Source organism: Idiotropiscis lumnitzeri, chromosome 3 (genome assembly GCF_059441095.1).
Source record: "Idiotropiscis lumnitzeri isolate Australia: NSW breed Sydney's pygmy pipehorse chromosome 3, RoL_Ilum_1.0, whole genome shotgun sequence".
Taxonomy (NCBI): domain Eukaryota; kingdom Metazoa; phylum Chordata; class Actinopteri; order Syngnathiformes; family Syngnathidae; genus Idiotropiscis; species Idiotropiscis lumnitzeri.
Genome location: NC_142393.1, coordinates 21,463,705 through 21,477,357, shown reverse-complemented (window position 1 = coordinate 21,477,357; position 13,653 = coordinate 21,463,705). Strand labels below are relative to the sequence as shown.

At 40.2% G+C, this 13,653-nt stretch overlaps 1 protein-coding gene across 3 annotated transcripts; it reads left to right on the top strand.

Moving 5' to 3' along the window:
* The first annotated feature begins 8,229 nt into the window (after positions 1-8,229).
* lig4 (ligase IV, DNA, ATP-dependent) lies at positions 8,230-12,744 on the top strand. 3 transcript variants are annotated; one of them, XM_088289133.1, is made up of 3 exons: positions 8,230-8,360; positions 9,491-11,558; positions 11,625-12,744. In XM_088289133.1, the coding sequence occupies exons 1-3, from the start codon at positions 8,324-8,326 to the stop codon at positions 12,292-12,294; spliced, it is 2,775 nt and encodes a 924-aa protein (XP_088145259.1). In that variant the 5' UTR covers positions 8,230-8,323; the 3' UTR covers positions 12,295-12,744. The 3 variants fall into 3 exon arrangements, with proteins under 3 accessions (XP_088145259.1, XP_088145261.1, XP_088145260.1); XM_088289135.1 differs by having other exon boundaries at positions 8,236-8,269; XM_088289134.1 differs by having other exon boundaries at positions 8,328-8,464.
* The last annotated feature ends 909 nt before the right edge of the window (positions 12,745-13,653 follow it).

Sequence of the window (13,653 nt, the reverse complement as noted above, 5' to 3'; positions counted from 1 at the left end):
AAAAAAAACAAACTAAAATAAAAGAAAGCATTTTTTGAGAAAAAAAATAGGACCTAAAAAAACTAACAAACCGTCTCTAAAAAAAAAGAATCAAAACTAATTCAATTTAGAAGAGCTAAGGTCAACACTCACTGAAAACTGTCTCATCTATTCATTTCTATGGTGGTGCACAAGTCCACGTGCTGAGCCAACATGTGGAGCTCGTTCCCACCCACTGCTTGCTTGTTGATGTTTTTGCGGCGGCGCATAGGCACAGAGTGGAAAAATGCAGGCTGCTTATCAGAAAGCTCCCACAAGCTTGTAAACATGTTTTGAAAGAATGACAATGCGGTTGTAAAATCAGGATATGACTTCACAAAAATGAAGAAAAAAAAACTGCTCATTGTGAGCATCCTCATTTTGCGCAGTATTTGTTATTATTATTGGTAGCACTGCAATTTTGAATGACTATATATGAGAAACACAGTAAAGCTGTGATGCACAAGTAATATTGCAATCAATTATTTTTGTCTAAGAAGTCGACAGTTTTTCTCGATACGTACCTGTACCTGCTTTGTACTACATATTTCCCCTTTTAAAAGTTCAAAACATGCCTTGCAAGGTTTAAAATCATCTCAGCAAAGAGTGCTGGCTTCAGGCAAAGCATGCAAGTGCACGTTGAGAAACTGCAAATATGCAAATCAACACTCAGAGCTCAACATTGCCACACGTGTCAGTCACCGGGTTTACATGGAGCCATGTATTCCGATTAGAATGTATCCGAATGATCAAATGAAATGAAAATGCTCTATATGAACGCCTCAATCAACAAAAAAAAATTCTCCATGTAAACCTGACTAAAGTTCCATGAGTGACCCGGATTTGGCAATGACTTCAAACTTCAATGTCCCAGTAGTGTAGGTCAAATTTCAGTAGATTTATTTTTCATGATTAACATTTTACTAAGCTATTTGAATAGAACACTTTGCAAGCACACACATAGTGAGTGTAAGTTTTATCATAATGTTAAAATAAATCAACTCCATATTGTACTGTGCTTACACTCCAACAACAACAAAAGTAATTGCGTCACAATCACAACCATCTATCAAAAGCACAAGAAATAATAATACTGCCAAATGTGCCAATAACTTGAAAAAAAAGTACTATTATTATTATTATTATTGTTATTATTATTATTATTATTATTAATGATAATAATAATACATTAGCTAATGGGATTTCTCCAGAAATTTTATTGATGTTACGTAAACTCTGACTCCACGCCCCATCTTTGAACGAGACTTCTAGATCTCATCCCCAAATCGATTTCCTTGATTCAAATGTTGACTGAAAACCTTAAATGATCCAGATCTAAATTAAAACAAGTTATTTCTACCTATAGACAATATCAAGTATCTGATGAACCGAACATGTCTTTGGAATGTGGGATGAAACCCGAGTACCTGGAAGAAACCAACGCAGGTACAAGGAAGAAATGGTCTTAGTTTCTTTCCTGATCATTTTCTTGGTTATTGAAAGGAACTGAAACTCGCAATTCTTGTTACTTTACAAGGATTTGACCGAGGTCAGGTGGGTCACTTGACTGTGAAGCGATAATCCACAGCAAAGGTTTGACCTTAGTTCTTGTCTACCTGAAGAGCAAAAAGGTGATTTATGTAAGGTTTAATCTGTTACCTTGGCAGCGTAGCAATGCAGACGCGCACAATCCAAAGCAGGCCTACACAAAAATGATACAAAAGTCCTAGTTGTGAGGTCATTCAACAATCCTGCCCTTACAAATATAATCAGGATGTGTTTGGATTGACGAGGTCGAAGAGTCGATTGGAATTGTTCAGAAAATGTGTGTATTTTACTGTGGCTGTAGTTATGTGAAATTTGAGAGAGGTGATGTCCAAGTGACTTCCAATGTAACTGAGAATGAAGATGACTGAACCAGCAACCCACTTTTAACTCCAACCCTGCAACCCAGTTGTTTAACTGCACTGTAAAAAAAAAAAAAAAAGTTTTTCGTCCAAAAACAGTAATTAAAGTTGGGAAAACTTTCAAATGTAAATTACTGACACTTGCGACAACAATGTTAGTAAGAGCAACAGAGCATTGTTATTATTTATATCTTTAAGTTGGGCGTCCATAAAAGGGACAACCGTTCTGTAAACTCTGATTTCTTTGTTGCAGAAAATCCAAAATTCACAACAGCAAAACTTAAAAAAAAAAACATTTAGTTGAACTGCCCTACAGAAAATGGATTTTTGTAGTGCATCTACCATCAAGATCTCGCACGAGAAATATTTTTTTATATCCTTTTCCAATGATAAAGTGGCAACATGTCAAAAAACATGTCATTCTTTGTAAAAGTTTGCATTGGTTTTGTTTTGATTCTCACTAAACTAGTTTGTAGGTGGATTAAATGACTGCGCTAATTGAAAAAAATCCAATCTAAAATCTGTTGATAAACTCACTGCAGTCCAGAAGGTAACGTTCGCTTGATATAATACAAAGTTCAGGTGTTGCTGACATGCCGACATTGACTCTCAAGTCATGTGTAAATATGCTTCCAAGTGTGGAGTATATTTCAGTAAAAACAGGACCAAAAAAAATAAATAAATGAAGCTAATCTATGTAAAAAGCAGTACTTAGGAGCAGTGTCGTTTTAGTATGAAGTCAACTGAAGTTTTAAAAAGTACATGGAATGAATTAGCTTTTTTAATAATTTGCCCTTTATTAGTCCCACAATGGGGAAATTCGAGATTCAAACCCAGGCCTCCTGGGGAGACTGGGTCCTGAACGCGGCGCCTAAGACCACTCGGCCATCCTGGCAGCCAACTTTTAGTACAAAGACAATTTTAATGAAAAATAATACATGATATAAATTTGGTTTTAAAAGGATTCAATAAAATGTATTAATAAAAACCACATTTCCAAACTCCTCCAAACTCCCGGTGGCAATGAGAGCATGAATGGCCTGACTTGGTGAGATGTTCCGTCATCCTGGAATCATTAGACCTCATCCTGCTTAGCTTGCAACCAAGCCTCTTTCAGAAAGGTAGTTAAATCATATTTTGCAAATACAACAACTCAGAAAAAGGAAATAGTAAAAAAAAATGTTAAGGAAGCTGATCATTGTCGCAGTCTCGCTGTCAATTTAATGCTGAAGTATTGCATTAATAAGCTGACTTGACTTCATAACTATTATTATTATTATTATTATTATTATTATCATTTTGCGTATCTTTGCAAGGTCCAAATATTATTGTTTTTCCATAAGCTGTCATCAGAAGATTGAAACCGGCCCTAATCCAATTAGCAAAAAAAAGAATTACTGCCAAGAGGAAACTTACTCAGCAGTACGTGTACACCAACAGAACCAAGGTCACATGGGGGCCATGTTTGCGTGTGTGTGTCCGTCAAACATGCCAATTCCAAGGCTAAAGCTAAAACAGACACACACACACACACACCCACACACACCCCCACACACACTTGGAAGGGCTTAATGGATAGTGCGCGCACGCTAAGATGTTGGCCTAAAAAACATTAGGAAACTGGGCCGTCTGTAAGCAAAATACAAAGAAAAAAAAGTGTTGTAAAACCAAGATAACATGCTGTCAACAAGAGCCTGACCTTTTCTATGTCTCATCCTTACACAAGCAGTCCACACACCTACATGTTGTTTTGCAGTCACGGCCCAAAGTCCTGTTTACGTGATTTTCCTTCCATTAGCATTTCATGAAAAAACATGAATGTGCTGAAAAACGAAGAGCGCAAACCGGTAGTTGCATAAATCATTCAAAACTTGATAGTGGAGGTGGGCAGAGTGGCTGAAAATGACACTCAAATTAGAATATGACGATTAATTTACAATAACAGGACTCAAGTCAAAGTAAAATGCCGTCCTCTAAATAATTACTTGAGAACGTATAAATTCATTGAAAAATCTACTTAAGCACTCCAGTAACATTTGAGTAACTTGTGATTCATTATTTTACTAATCAGAGCATGAACAAATAAAAATCCTTAATAATATTATCATCTTTCCACGCACTCTGAAATAAGCAAAGATAAATTGCTGACGCATCAAATAAGAATTAAGGATTAATTCATGAATGTGTGTTTGCTTCAAATGATCGCAACAATAACAAGATTAAGGGAGTTAAACTTTATTGCTGGAGCAAGGTTCAAAGTCATGCGAAGCAAGTTAAGCACAGCACCGCTTCTTTTGTCCAAATCACTTTGTCTCCAAGTTGGCGTCAACAAACGGCGCTGTTATTCATTTCATTGTTATATAATTATAAAAATTATATAATCTCAGAGAGGAGCAGTGCGTCTTAAAGCGGCGAGTGATAAGGTTGCATAAGATGCGGCGTAGTTATTTTCCAGGTAGCTGTCTATATGTGCTGAGCTTCAGGATGGGACGCTGATAGCCGCATTAGTTGACTGAAGGTCACTTTCTGCTCTGAAAAAATAACTGATTAATGGGTCACTGAGTTTAAGAATGTTTTCACAAAAAACATTGTAAGTTGCTAATGTGTAGATTTTGACCTAAAACGTGACTCCTGGTGTGGAGAAGTATCGAGAAGTAGAAAAGACGGGGAGCACACAATTGTTCCTTGAGGAACGTCACGTCACACGGTTAGAACAGTGAAGAGCCTAAAAACGAATATGGAGTGGGTCCGCGGTTTGATGTTGGGGTGGGCAAACTTTTTGATTGATGGGCCACAATGGGTTCTGAAATCTGGCACAGGGGCCGAACCAGGAGCAGATGTATGGAGTGTTTCGGTAACATCACCTCGTCGGAGAAAAAAACAAAACATTTAATTTGAAATGAAAATGAATAAAAGGAGTACAACAAAATATCTGTATTTTGAAACTAAAACATTAACAAGGTTAATTGAATTTTTTTCAAGTTCGGCGGACCGGATTAAAACATTGAATGGGCCGCATGTGGCCCCCGGGCCGTAGTTTTTGATAGAGGTATGAAAATACAATCACTAAGGGGATGAAAAGGCACGCTCATTCATTATTGGCTCATTCACTATTTTTCCTTTTCGTATTTTATATTTAAGATGTGGAAAATGTTTTCATACAATTATTCTTGACGGTATAAATATTCTATGACTTCACCATGAGAGTATTTGAATCTGTTCTGATTTATTCGATTTGCACCAAGACCCAAAAAAATATACTAATACTATTTGTTCTTTTTGTACATCAAAACTCATAAATCTGTTTGTGGCCAGAGACAGGTTTTGGTTGTCTTTGCAATTAACCAGATGATTGTCTTTGAGAACTTCCCCAAAACATAATGGCTAGCCTGCTAGATAACGTGGAGTAGGGTTAAAAAAAGGATGTCTGTAATCTGACTAACAGAAGTAATATTATTAGCCAGTTCCTCAATGATCATGTTAATAACTGTCGGAATTTCCAACACATCTATTTTTTCAACAACTTGGAGCAAATAAGGGCACTATAATGCACAATGTTAGCTGGCTGGATTACAAATAAATCAACAAGTGGCTAAGGGTTGGTTACTAGTAACTTTAACTCTATCTGTTTTTTCTGCTCAAAAATGACTTAAATCGTGCGTGGATTTATTAGCACTTTCCTCAGCTAACCATGTTCCTGTCCTGTAATTATGTATCGCTTTTTCCACAAAAATAACTATTCAGTTGTTTTATAATGATGCTTTTTATAAATACTGAAGTAAACAGTGACTGAATGTTGTAACTAATCGTCACTTGTTGCTTTACTGGTTGCTTAGCTGTCATGAAGACGCTCGTCCACCTCACACTTCTTGTCCTTTGAGGCTTCTGCGAGTCGAAATCAGCCTTACCAGTCGAGCATGCCTTCATTTTGTTCCACCACTCTCCTGTTTAAAAAAAGTGCTAAACACACAAGACATACCTGAAGTGGGAACACACTGTACTGTACTCCAAAACACCAGCCGAACTGTAGTTGTGTTTATTTGGGAATTATGTCGGCTTTTGCCCGCAGTTCGCGATTGCCAACTGGCGCCGGAGTCTCATAGTACTTTAGGAGCTTTATCTATTTCATTGTCAAAGACAGAGAAAGATGGCAATACATCAACAGAACCCCAAAATATGCAACAACAATACCCATTGAATGCCTCGAAACTCACCGCCCACCACCCATCCAGTGTATTTATAAATAATACAGTGAAAAAGAGTGGGATTAATATTTTATTTTATTGTTTTGCAAGTCAATATACAATGTGTCCCTTCTCCTTGCGCCCATAAAATTTCAAGTTTGGGACCACTGTCCTCTTAGTAAGAAAAATACAGTAGGCTGGAGGCCCGAAAATCCATCCATCCATTATCTACGCCGCTTCTCCTCACAGGGGTCGCGGGTGTGCTGGAGCCTATCCCACCTATCTTCGGGACAACCTGAACTGGTTGCCAGCCAATCAGAGACAGACAAGAATCTGCGCTCACACTCATACCTAGGGACAATTTAGAGTGTTCAATCAACCTACCATGCGGGTCTTTGGAGAGTGGGAGGAAATCGGAGTACCACGCAGACACCGGGGGAACATGCAAACTCCACACAGGAAGGCCGGAGCCGGGATTGATCCCACGACCTCTGCACGGTGAGGCATCGTGCTAAACAGTCGCCCACGGGGCCACCGCCCTGGCAATGTTATATTATAATAATACTTGGAGTAATTACATAACAGAATAGAGTGTAAAAAAAAAACAATTTGCACATCACAATTTAATGCTCATGCTTCAATTAAATTCACTCCTTTTGGTATGCATGCCTTGGCCACAGAGGGACGTTTATTACAGTCATACAGAAACAACAAAAGTCACCCCACTACTTTCAGTGAAAATGATTTTTCATTTTTCACAGAGGATGAATAATATATGCCTGTGATTATTCTAATATTCCTATTGCTGCAAGTTTCTATCGATGCTAATCTTTCGTATGTTTATGGCAGCGTCTATATTTTAGCATAAAGCGAGCGAGGGCATTTCTAAGGCAACGTTGTGAAATGTACTGTGACGTGCAAAAATAAACGAAATGAACAAAAAAAAAAAAAAAGTACAGTGACTAAGTATTTTCTCTTGGCTACAGACCAAACAGTCGTGGCCATGACAGAAGGATCATGCTTCTAAAATGCTCTGTAAACATCTAACATACACCTCATCCATCCACCCCTCCGCTCCTGGGCAGTGACGTCATCTGTTTACTATCTTGTGGCTGGTTGCAGTCGGACAGGATTTACGTAACTAAACCCCGTGCGCGCTGCAGGCCAGCATGACAGGAGGAGGCTTTGCTGCAGAGGCACCCCGGCACCGAGTCACCCAATCCCGTAGCGACATACAAACACGCACACGACAAGCACAGCTCAATGGACTCAAGTGTTTTTCCTCCTCGCTGCACCGAGGTATGCGCATGTGAAAGCACAGCAAGTGCACGTCATCGTTCCATGTGACAGTCCCACACACACGCGCGCACACACATTTCCCAGCATCCTCCGGGGCAGCAGCAGCGAAGTAAACAACCCTGGCAATTCTGCGCTTCCCACTTCCTCTTTTACGAGCAGTGGTTGCCCCCTGTTGGATGGTTGTGGTGATGCCGGCAGTACAGTATGTACTGAAGTGCATTTCACTGTAGGGATTCATTAAACAACAACCACAAAAATTCAGTAGGTCAATTGCTGTCAAATTTCTATATTTATATTAATTTTGATTGGATCCTATATAGTATTTTTTAATCGTCAGTTCTAGTAGCTCTAAAGCTAAAATCATCAAAATAATAATAAAATAAAAAAAAAACTCGCGTAATTACTTTTAAATTAATGATTGAAATTCCACGATATTCTAATTGATTGATGTGCCATTATTTTAGAATTTGGACTATTCTTAAAGAGGCGATATTTACTTTACGATATTTACACATTTGTCCCGTCGCTACTAGAATCAAGCGTTGCAGTCAGTCTACTACAACCAATTTACGAATGGGTTAGTTATTTTACAGGACACATTAATAATATTTCATTGTGTGTGTGTACTTTATATTTTTGGGAAGCTTGCAGAATTCAAATTTGTGGCTATTTTATTTTATTTTATTTTATTTTATTTTATTTTATTTTTTTTATTTTATTTTATTTCATTTAATTTAATTTCATTTAATTTCATTTCATTTTATTTTATTTTATTTTGATTTCTTTTATTTCATCTCTTCCGCCTTTGTTTCCCGGGGAACATTCATGCCGGACCACAGAATGCTAAACCAGGAAGTATAAGTATGGTCTCGTCGCACTCTCTGAGGCTGAAATTACTGAGTTCTGATTAAATTGATGAGAAAATTATTTAGCAGCTGTGGACTGTATCAACGTATGTACTTTTACTTTTGCAAGCTTGAGCTCTTTAGCAGAAATATAAAATGAAAATGCACGCGTTTATTTGGGGACGGTAACAAGGACAACTCCTCTCACAAAGTAAACAAATATATTCTCTCACACCAACAATAGTTTTATTTAAGAAATTAAATTACAAACTTTACTATTGGAACTTTTTTCATCCTATGAATAGTTTGTGTGCTCAATTTATACCCTAAATGTATCAGTATGTTCCCCAACCTTTGCCGTTTATAGTAATTTACAGTACTTTTTTATTTTAGTTTGTTTATCGTTCATCTTTAGAGTGCGTCGTTTTAAGACCAGTGGAATGGTATGACGTCATATCAAGTCATCAAATTGATTTGTACAGCCCTTAAACACATAAGTCGCCAAGTGCTTCGCATGCCCACAGTTGACAAAGGAAGACAGGAAAAAACTAAAATTAAATAAAAAAAAAAAACATCTGGAGATAAATGAGACGTAAACGTGGGTTGAATATGCATGAGATTGGGGTTTTATATTTACATAACTTTAAATAAAGAAATAAATTATTTAAATTATACTGAAAACCAAACATGGCATTGGAGGGTATTTGTATATGTTCTTGCTTAGCTTATGTTTGGGTCCCCCTCAAATGCTGTTCTTGTTTTTTTTTCTCTCTTTTTTTCCACTTTTTGGCTGCTTATAATTATTGTAGCTGTGATAATCTAATTTGCTTCAAGGGACAACTCAAGTATCTATCTATCTATCTAATCAATCAATCAATCAATCGGACTGAAAGGTTGTGTTTCAGTTTCTTGAAAAGCTGTGCTCCATTTGCTTTCCTATACATCTAAATTGTCCATGGCAATGATATCAAACCCACAAAATAGTAAATTGTGTGCATTTTATACCAATTTCATTGCCACAAATGTTAATTTGGTACATATATTGTACTCAGTATATTGTGGCTCCGCCCCCCAAAGTCATGTCTCTCTGTAATATTGAATGCAAGGAAAAGAAAGCATTCGTTGTCAAACAAAACAAGTTGTGTTTCACACATTTTTCAGACAAAACTGTATCAACATCTATACACATTATTTGCCAGTATGTAGACTGATTTTAAAACGTTATTCTGTTTTTCAGATAAAATGGAGGGGCCGTCCAAAAGTGCCGTGGCTGATCAGCCCTCTATTGTTGCGGCTCAAGTTCCCTTCCTTCACCTGTGTAATACTTTGGAAAAAATCCAGAAATTGAAACTCCGTCCAGAAAAGTCCAAGACTCTTGGGGATTTTATTGAGTCATGGAGAACGTTTCATCGCGCCCTGCACAAGGATGAGCCCAAAACAACTGACTCTTTCTACCCAGCAATGCGTCTCATAGTTCCCTCATTCGAACGAGAGCGAATGGCCTACGGCATAAAAGAAAGCATGCTAGCTAAACTTTACATTGATGTATTATGCCTCCCGAAAAATGGTCCCGAAGCCAACAAGCTATTGAACTACCGCACACCGACCATGTCTCAAGGGGACTCAGGAGACTTTGCCGGCATGGCGTACTTTGTACTAAAGAAACGCTGCACCAGCCAGGGAAAGCTTAGCATTAAAGAAGTCAATGACTTTCTTGATTCAGTCGCAATCAACAACGCAGGCAAGAAGAAAGACCTTGTGAAAACGAGTCTGCTGCACCTCATCACGCAGAGCTCTGCTCTTGAGCAAAAATGGCTCATCCGAATGATTCTGAAGGACATGAAGCTTGGCATCAGCAAGGAAACCGTCCTCCAAGTCTTTCACCCGGATGCTGCCGAGCTCTACAATGTGAACACGGACCTGGATAAAGTGTGCCAGCAGCTCCACGACCCTTCTGTGTCTTTGAGTGAAGTTTCCGTCGGACTTTTCTCTGCCTTCAAACCCATGTTGGCTGCTGTAGCTAACATTGGTGATGTTGAGAAGAAGATGGGAAACAGCCCGTTTTACATAGAAACCAAGTTGGATGGGGAACGGATACAACTGCATAAAGATGGCGACGTGTACACGTACTTCAGTCGAAATGCCTTTGAGTACACGCAGCAGTTTGGCGGATCCCCTTTGGAGGGTTCACTGACACCATACATCCACAACGTCTTTCAAAACCACATTGTCAGTTGCATTCTCGATGGGGAGATGATGGCTTACAATCCCACCGCAAAGACTTTCATGCAGAAAGGGAGCAAATTTGACATCAAGAGACTAATGGATGATTCAGAGTTACAAACTTGCTTCTGCGTCTTTGATGTGCTGTTAGTCAATTCCCAGAAGCTTGGCAAGGAAACACTGAAGAAGCGCTATGAGATTCTGCAGACGGTTTTCACTCCAGTTAATGGCAGGATTCACTTGGTGCTGAAAACGGAGGCCCGAACCATGCAGGACGTGGTGAATTCCCTCAACGATGCCATTGACCACCGAGAAGAGGGCATCATGGTGAAAGATCCTCTTTCCTTCTACAAACCGGACAAGCGAGGGGAAGGCTGGCTGAAAATCAAGCCAGAATACGTGGGGGGCTTGATGGATGAGCTCGATGTTCTGATTGTTGGCGGCTACTGGGGAAAAGGGAAGCGGGGCGGTATGATGTCTCATTTCCTGTGTGCTGTTGCAGAAGCTCCGAATCCCGGCGAGAAACCCTCGGTGTTTCATACGCTCTGCCGCATCGGCTCCGGCTATACCATGAAGGAACTTTATGACCTCGGCTTGAAGCTCGCCAAGCACTGGAAAGTTTACCGCAAAAATGACCCGCCGGCCAACATCCTGTGCGCCACCGAGAAGCCCGAGGTGTACATCGAGCCTTGCAACTCTGTCATCCTACAGGTGAAGGCGGCCGAGATAGTCGGCAGCGACATGTATAAAACCAACTGCACACTGCGCTTTCCGAGGATCGAGAAGATCCGCGATGACAAGGAGTGGCACCAGTGCATTACCCTCGCCGAGCTGGAGCAGTTCCGCAGCAAGGCGTCAGGGAAACTCGCCTCGCGGCACCTTCGCATGGACGACGCCAGTGAGCCACAGAGAAAAAGACAAAAGCTGCCTGCCAAATCCAAGAAGGTGGTCAGTGAGCACTATAAGCAGCAGGATCTCTCCGGGGTTACCAAGGAGACAGACATGTTTGAGGATGTGGAGTTCTGCATACTGAATGGGACGGAGGATCACCCCAAGGCGGAGTTGGAGAAAGGCGTGGCCAGGTAAGTCGTTCATTCATGTTCAATATGATGGATTGGATTCAAAGTTCTGCGTTGTATTTATTTCAGGTGCGGCGGTTTTGTCGTTCAGAACCCTGGGCGAGATACTTACTGTGTGATAGTCGGCGTGGAGAACATGCGCGTGAAGAACCTGATTTTGGCTAACCAGCACGATGTGGTGTGGGCCTCCTGGCTGCTGCAGTGTCTGGAGCAGAAGCGGGTGGCTCCATGGCAACCGCGCCACATGATCCACATGTCCCCCTCCACCAAGGAACACTTCGCCAAGGGGTACGACAGCTACGGCGACAGCTACTTCCTGGACACTGACGAACAGCAGCTGCGGGAGGTGTTCCGGCGCATGGGAAGGGCGGACAGCTCAACAGCCGTCAACGTCTGCCAAGTTGAGGAGCGATATGGCTTTGATGACCTTCCCACCAGTATGTTCAGACCTTTCACAGTTTATATGGATGAATATGCGGACATCAACGACCCCACAAGCGCCATTTCAGCAAGTTGTTTGGATATCAGAGCCATGGAGTTTCGTTACCATGGGGGCGCTGTGGTGCAGAAGTTGGAGGAAGGCGTGTCGCACGTTGTTATTATGGCAGAAACGAGACTTGAGGATTTGAGGAGATTGAGGCGCAGCTTTCGAAAGAAGTTCAAAATCGTCGCAGAGTCCTGGGTGACTGATTCCATCGAAGCAGGACACCTGATGATTGATGACGACTATTTAGTTTGAAAAGACCTTGCACGATACGCTGCATTGGATGTCTTCCTTCAGGGCTGAAGGTGCATTGTGAATGCCGACAGATTTGTGGTGTAGCCTAGCGGGATCGCCAGCAAAAGAAGTGCATTGAGGACTCGGTTGCTGATTTTTCCGATTGGACTCAATAGCATAGCAAGTTTCTGGAAATTGTCATGAACTCATTTCCACATCTTCACTTGTCTGTCCATGCGTTTAGCTTTTATGGAATAGAAGAATCTAATCATTCAGAATCATATTATATGAAGAGTAAAATAATTTAAAAGTTTTATATATTCATCTTGCATTTGAAGAACTTTTAAGTGACGGCACTTCCTGTGTGAATGTGAAAGTTGGATTACTTTTCTGGGGTTAAGTGCTTAGGTTTAGGAGTTGTATTTCTTTGTGTTTGTTTTGAATAAAATTATTCTAAAGTCCCTAAAGCAATTATTGCGTAAGGCTGCCGAGGTTGTGTACTTTCTGATATTTCCCACAATGCAACTCTCATAGCTCATTTAGGACCAAGCCTTACAATGAGAGCATCTTTTTTTTTTCCACTGTAATTATCGGTTATCTCCCTCCAGATTCATGTAGTTCACCTTCATTTTGTATTCTAGCGAAATATTTATGTATAAAACTGGTTGCACTTAATCCAATATAAGATGTTTTTTTTTTTTAACAAAATCAACATGGCAAATAATTTCGAATGTTTTTCCCCTTTCCTCTCTTCAGTTTACACTCATTTGTCTGCGATCACACCAGGCGTGTAAAACTGTCAAAGCACCCTCACAACAAAGACATCCTTGTGTTTTCTGTCTTCCAAAATGTCACCTGCGTGTCTTGGGACTAATTGATATGTTATAACCTTATTTCCTCACACTCTGGGGTGCTCCCTGCGGTGTCCTGGGCATCCGTGACTGTAAAATGATTTTTTTGGGGGGTGGGTGAGTGATGGTTTCTACTGAGTCTCTAAGGTGTCATGGTTGGAAAAAAAACAAAAACTTATCGCAAACATTTTTATTCCCTCACAAATATTTAGCGAGGGGATGCAGCTTCTGTGCATGTTGATGTACTTGATGCAGCAACATTGAAGGAATGTTAGCCAGTGGCAGAGGGTAAATTGAAAGTTTGACCTAAAAGATTAAGTCATCAAATCAGTGCTTGCTTTTAAATACCGTTTCCAAATAAGCGAGAGACATCTGAAGTGACTGCTAAACACGAGGATGCTGTCGTCTGAAAATATTCTCTTACTTGGCAGTCCTGGATGCCTTCATTTGAATCAAATTTCTGAAGAGATTTTCCTGACTCAATGACTTCGGGCGAAAGTCGGGCTACACTGGACAACTTCTTTTATCA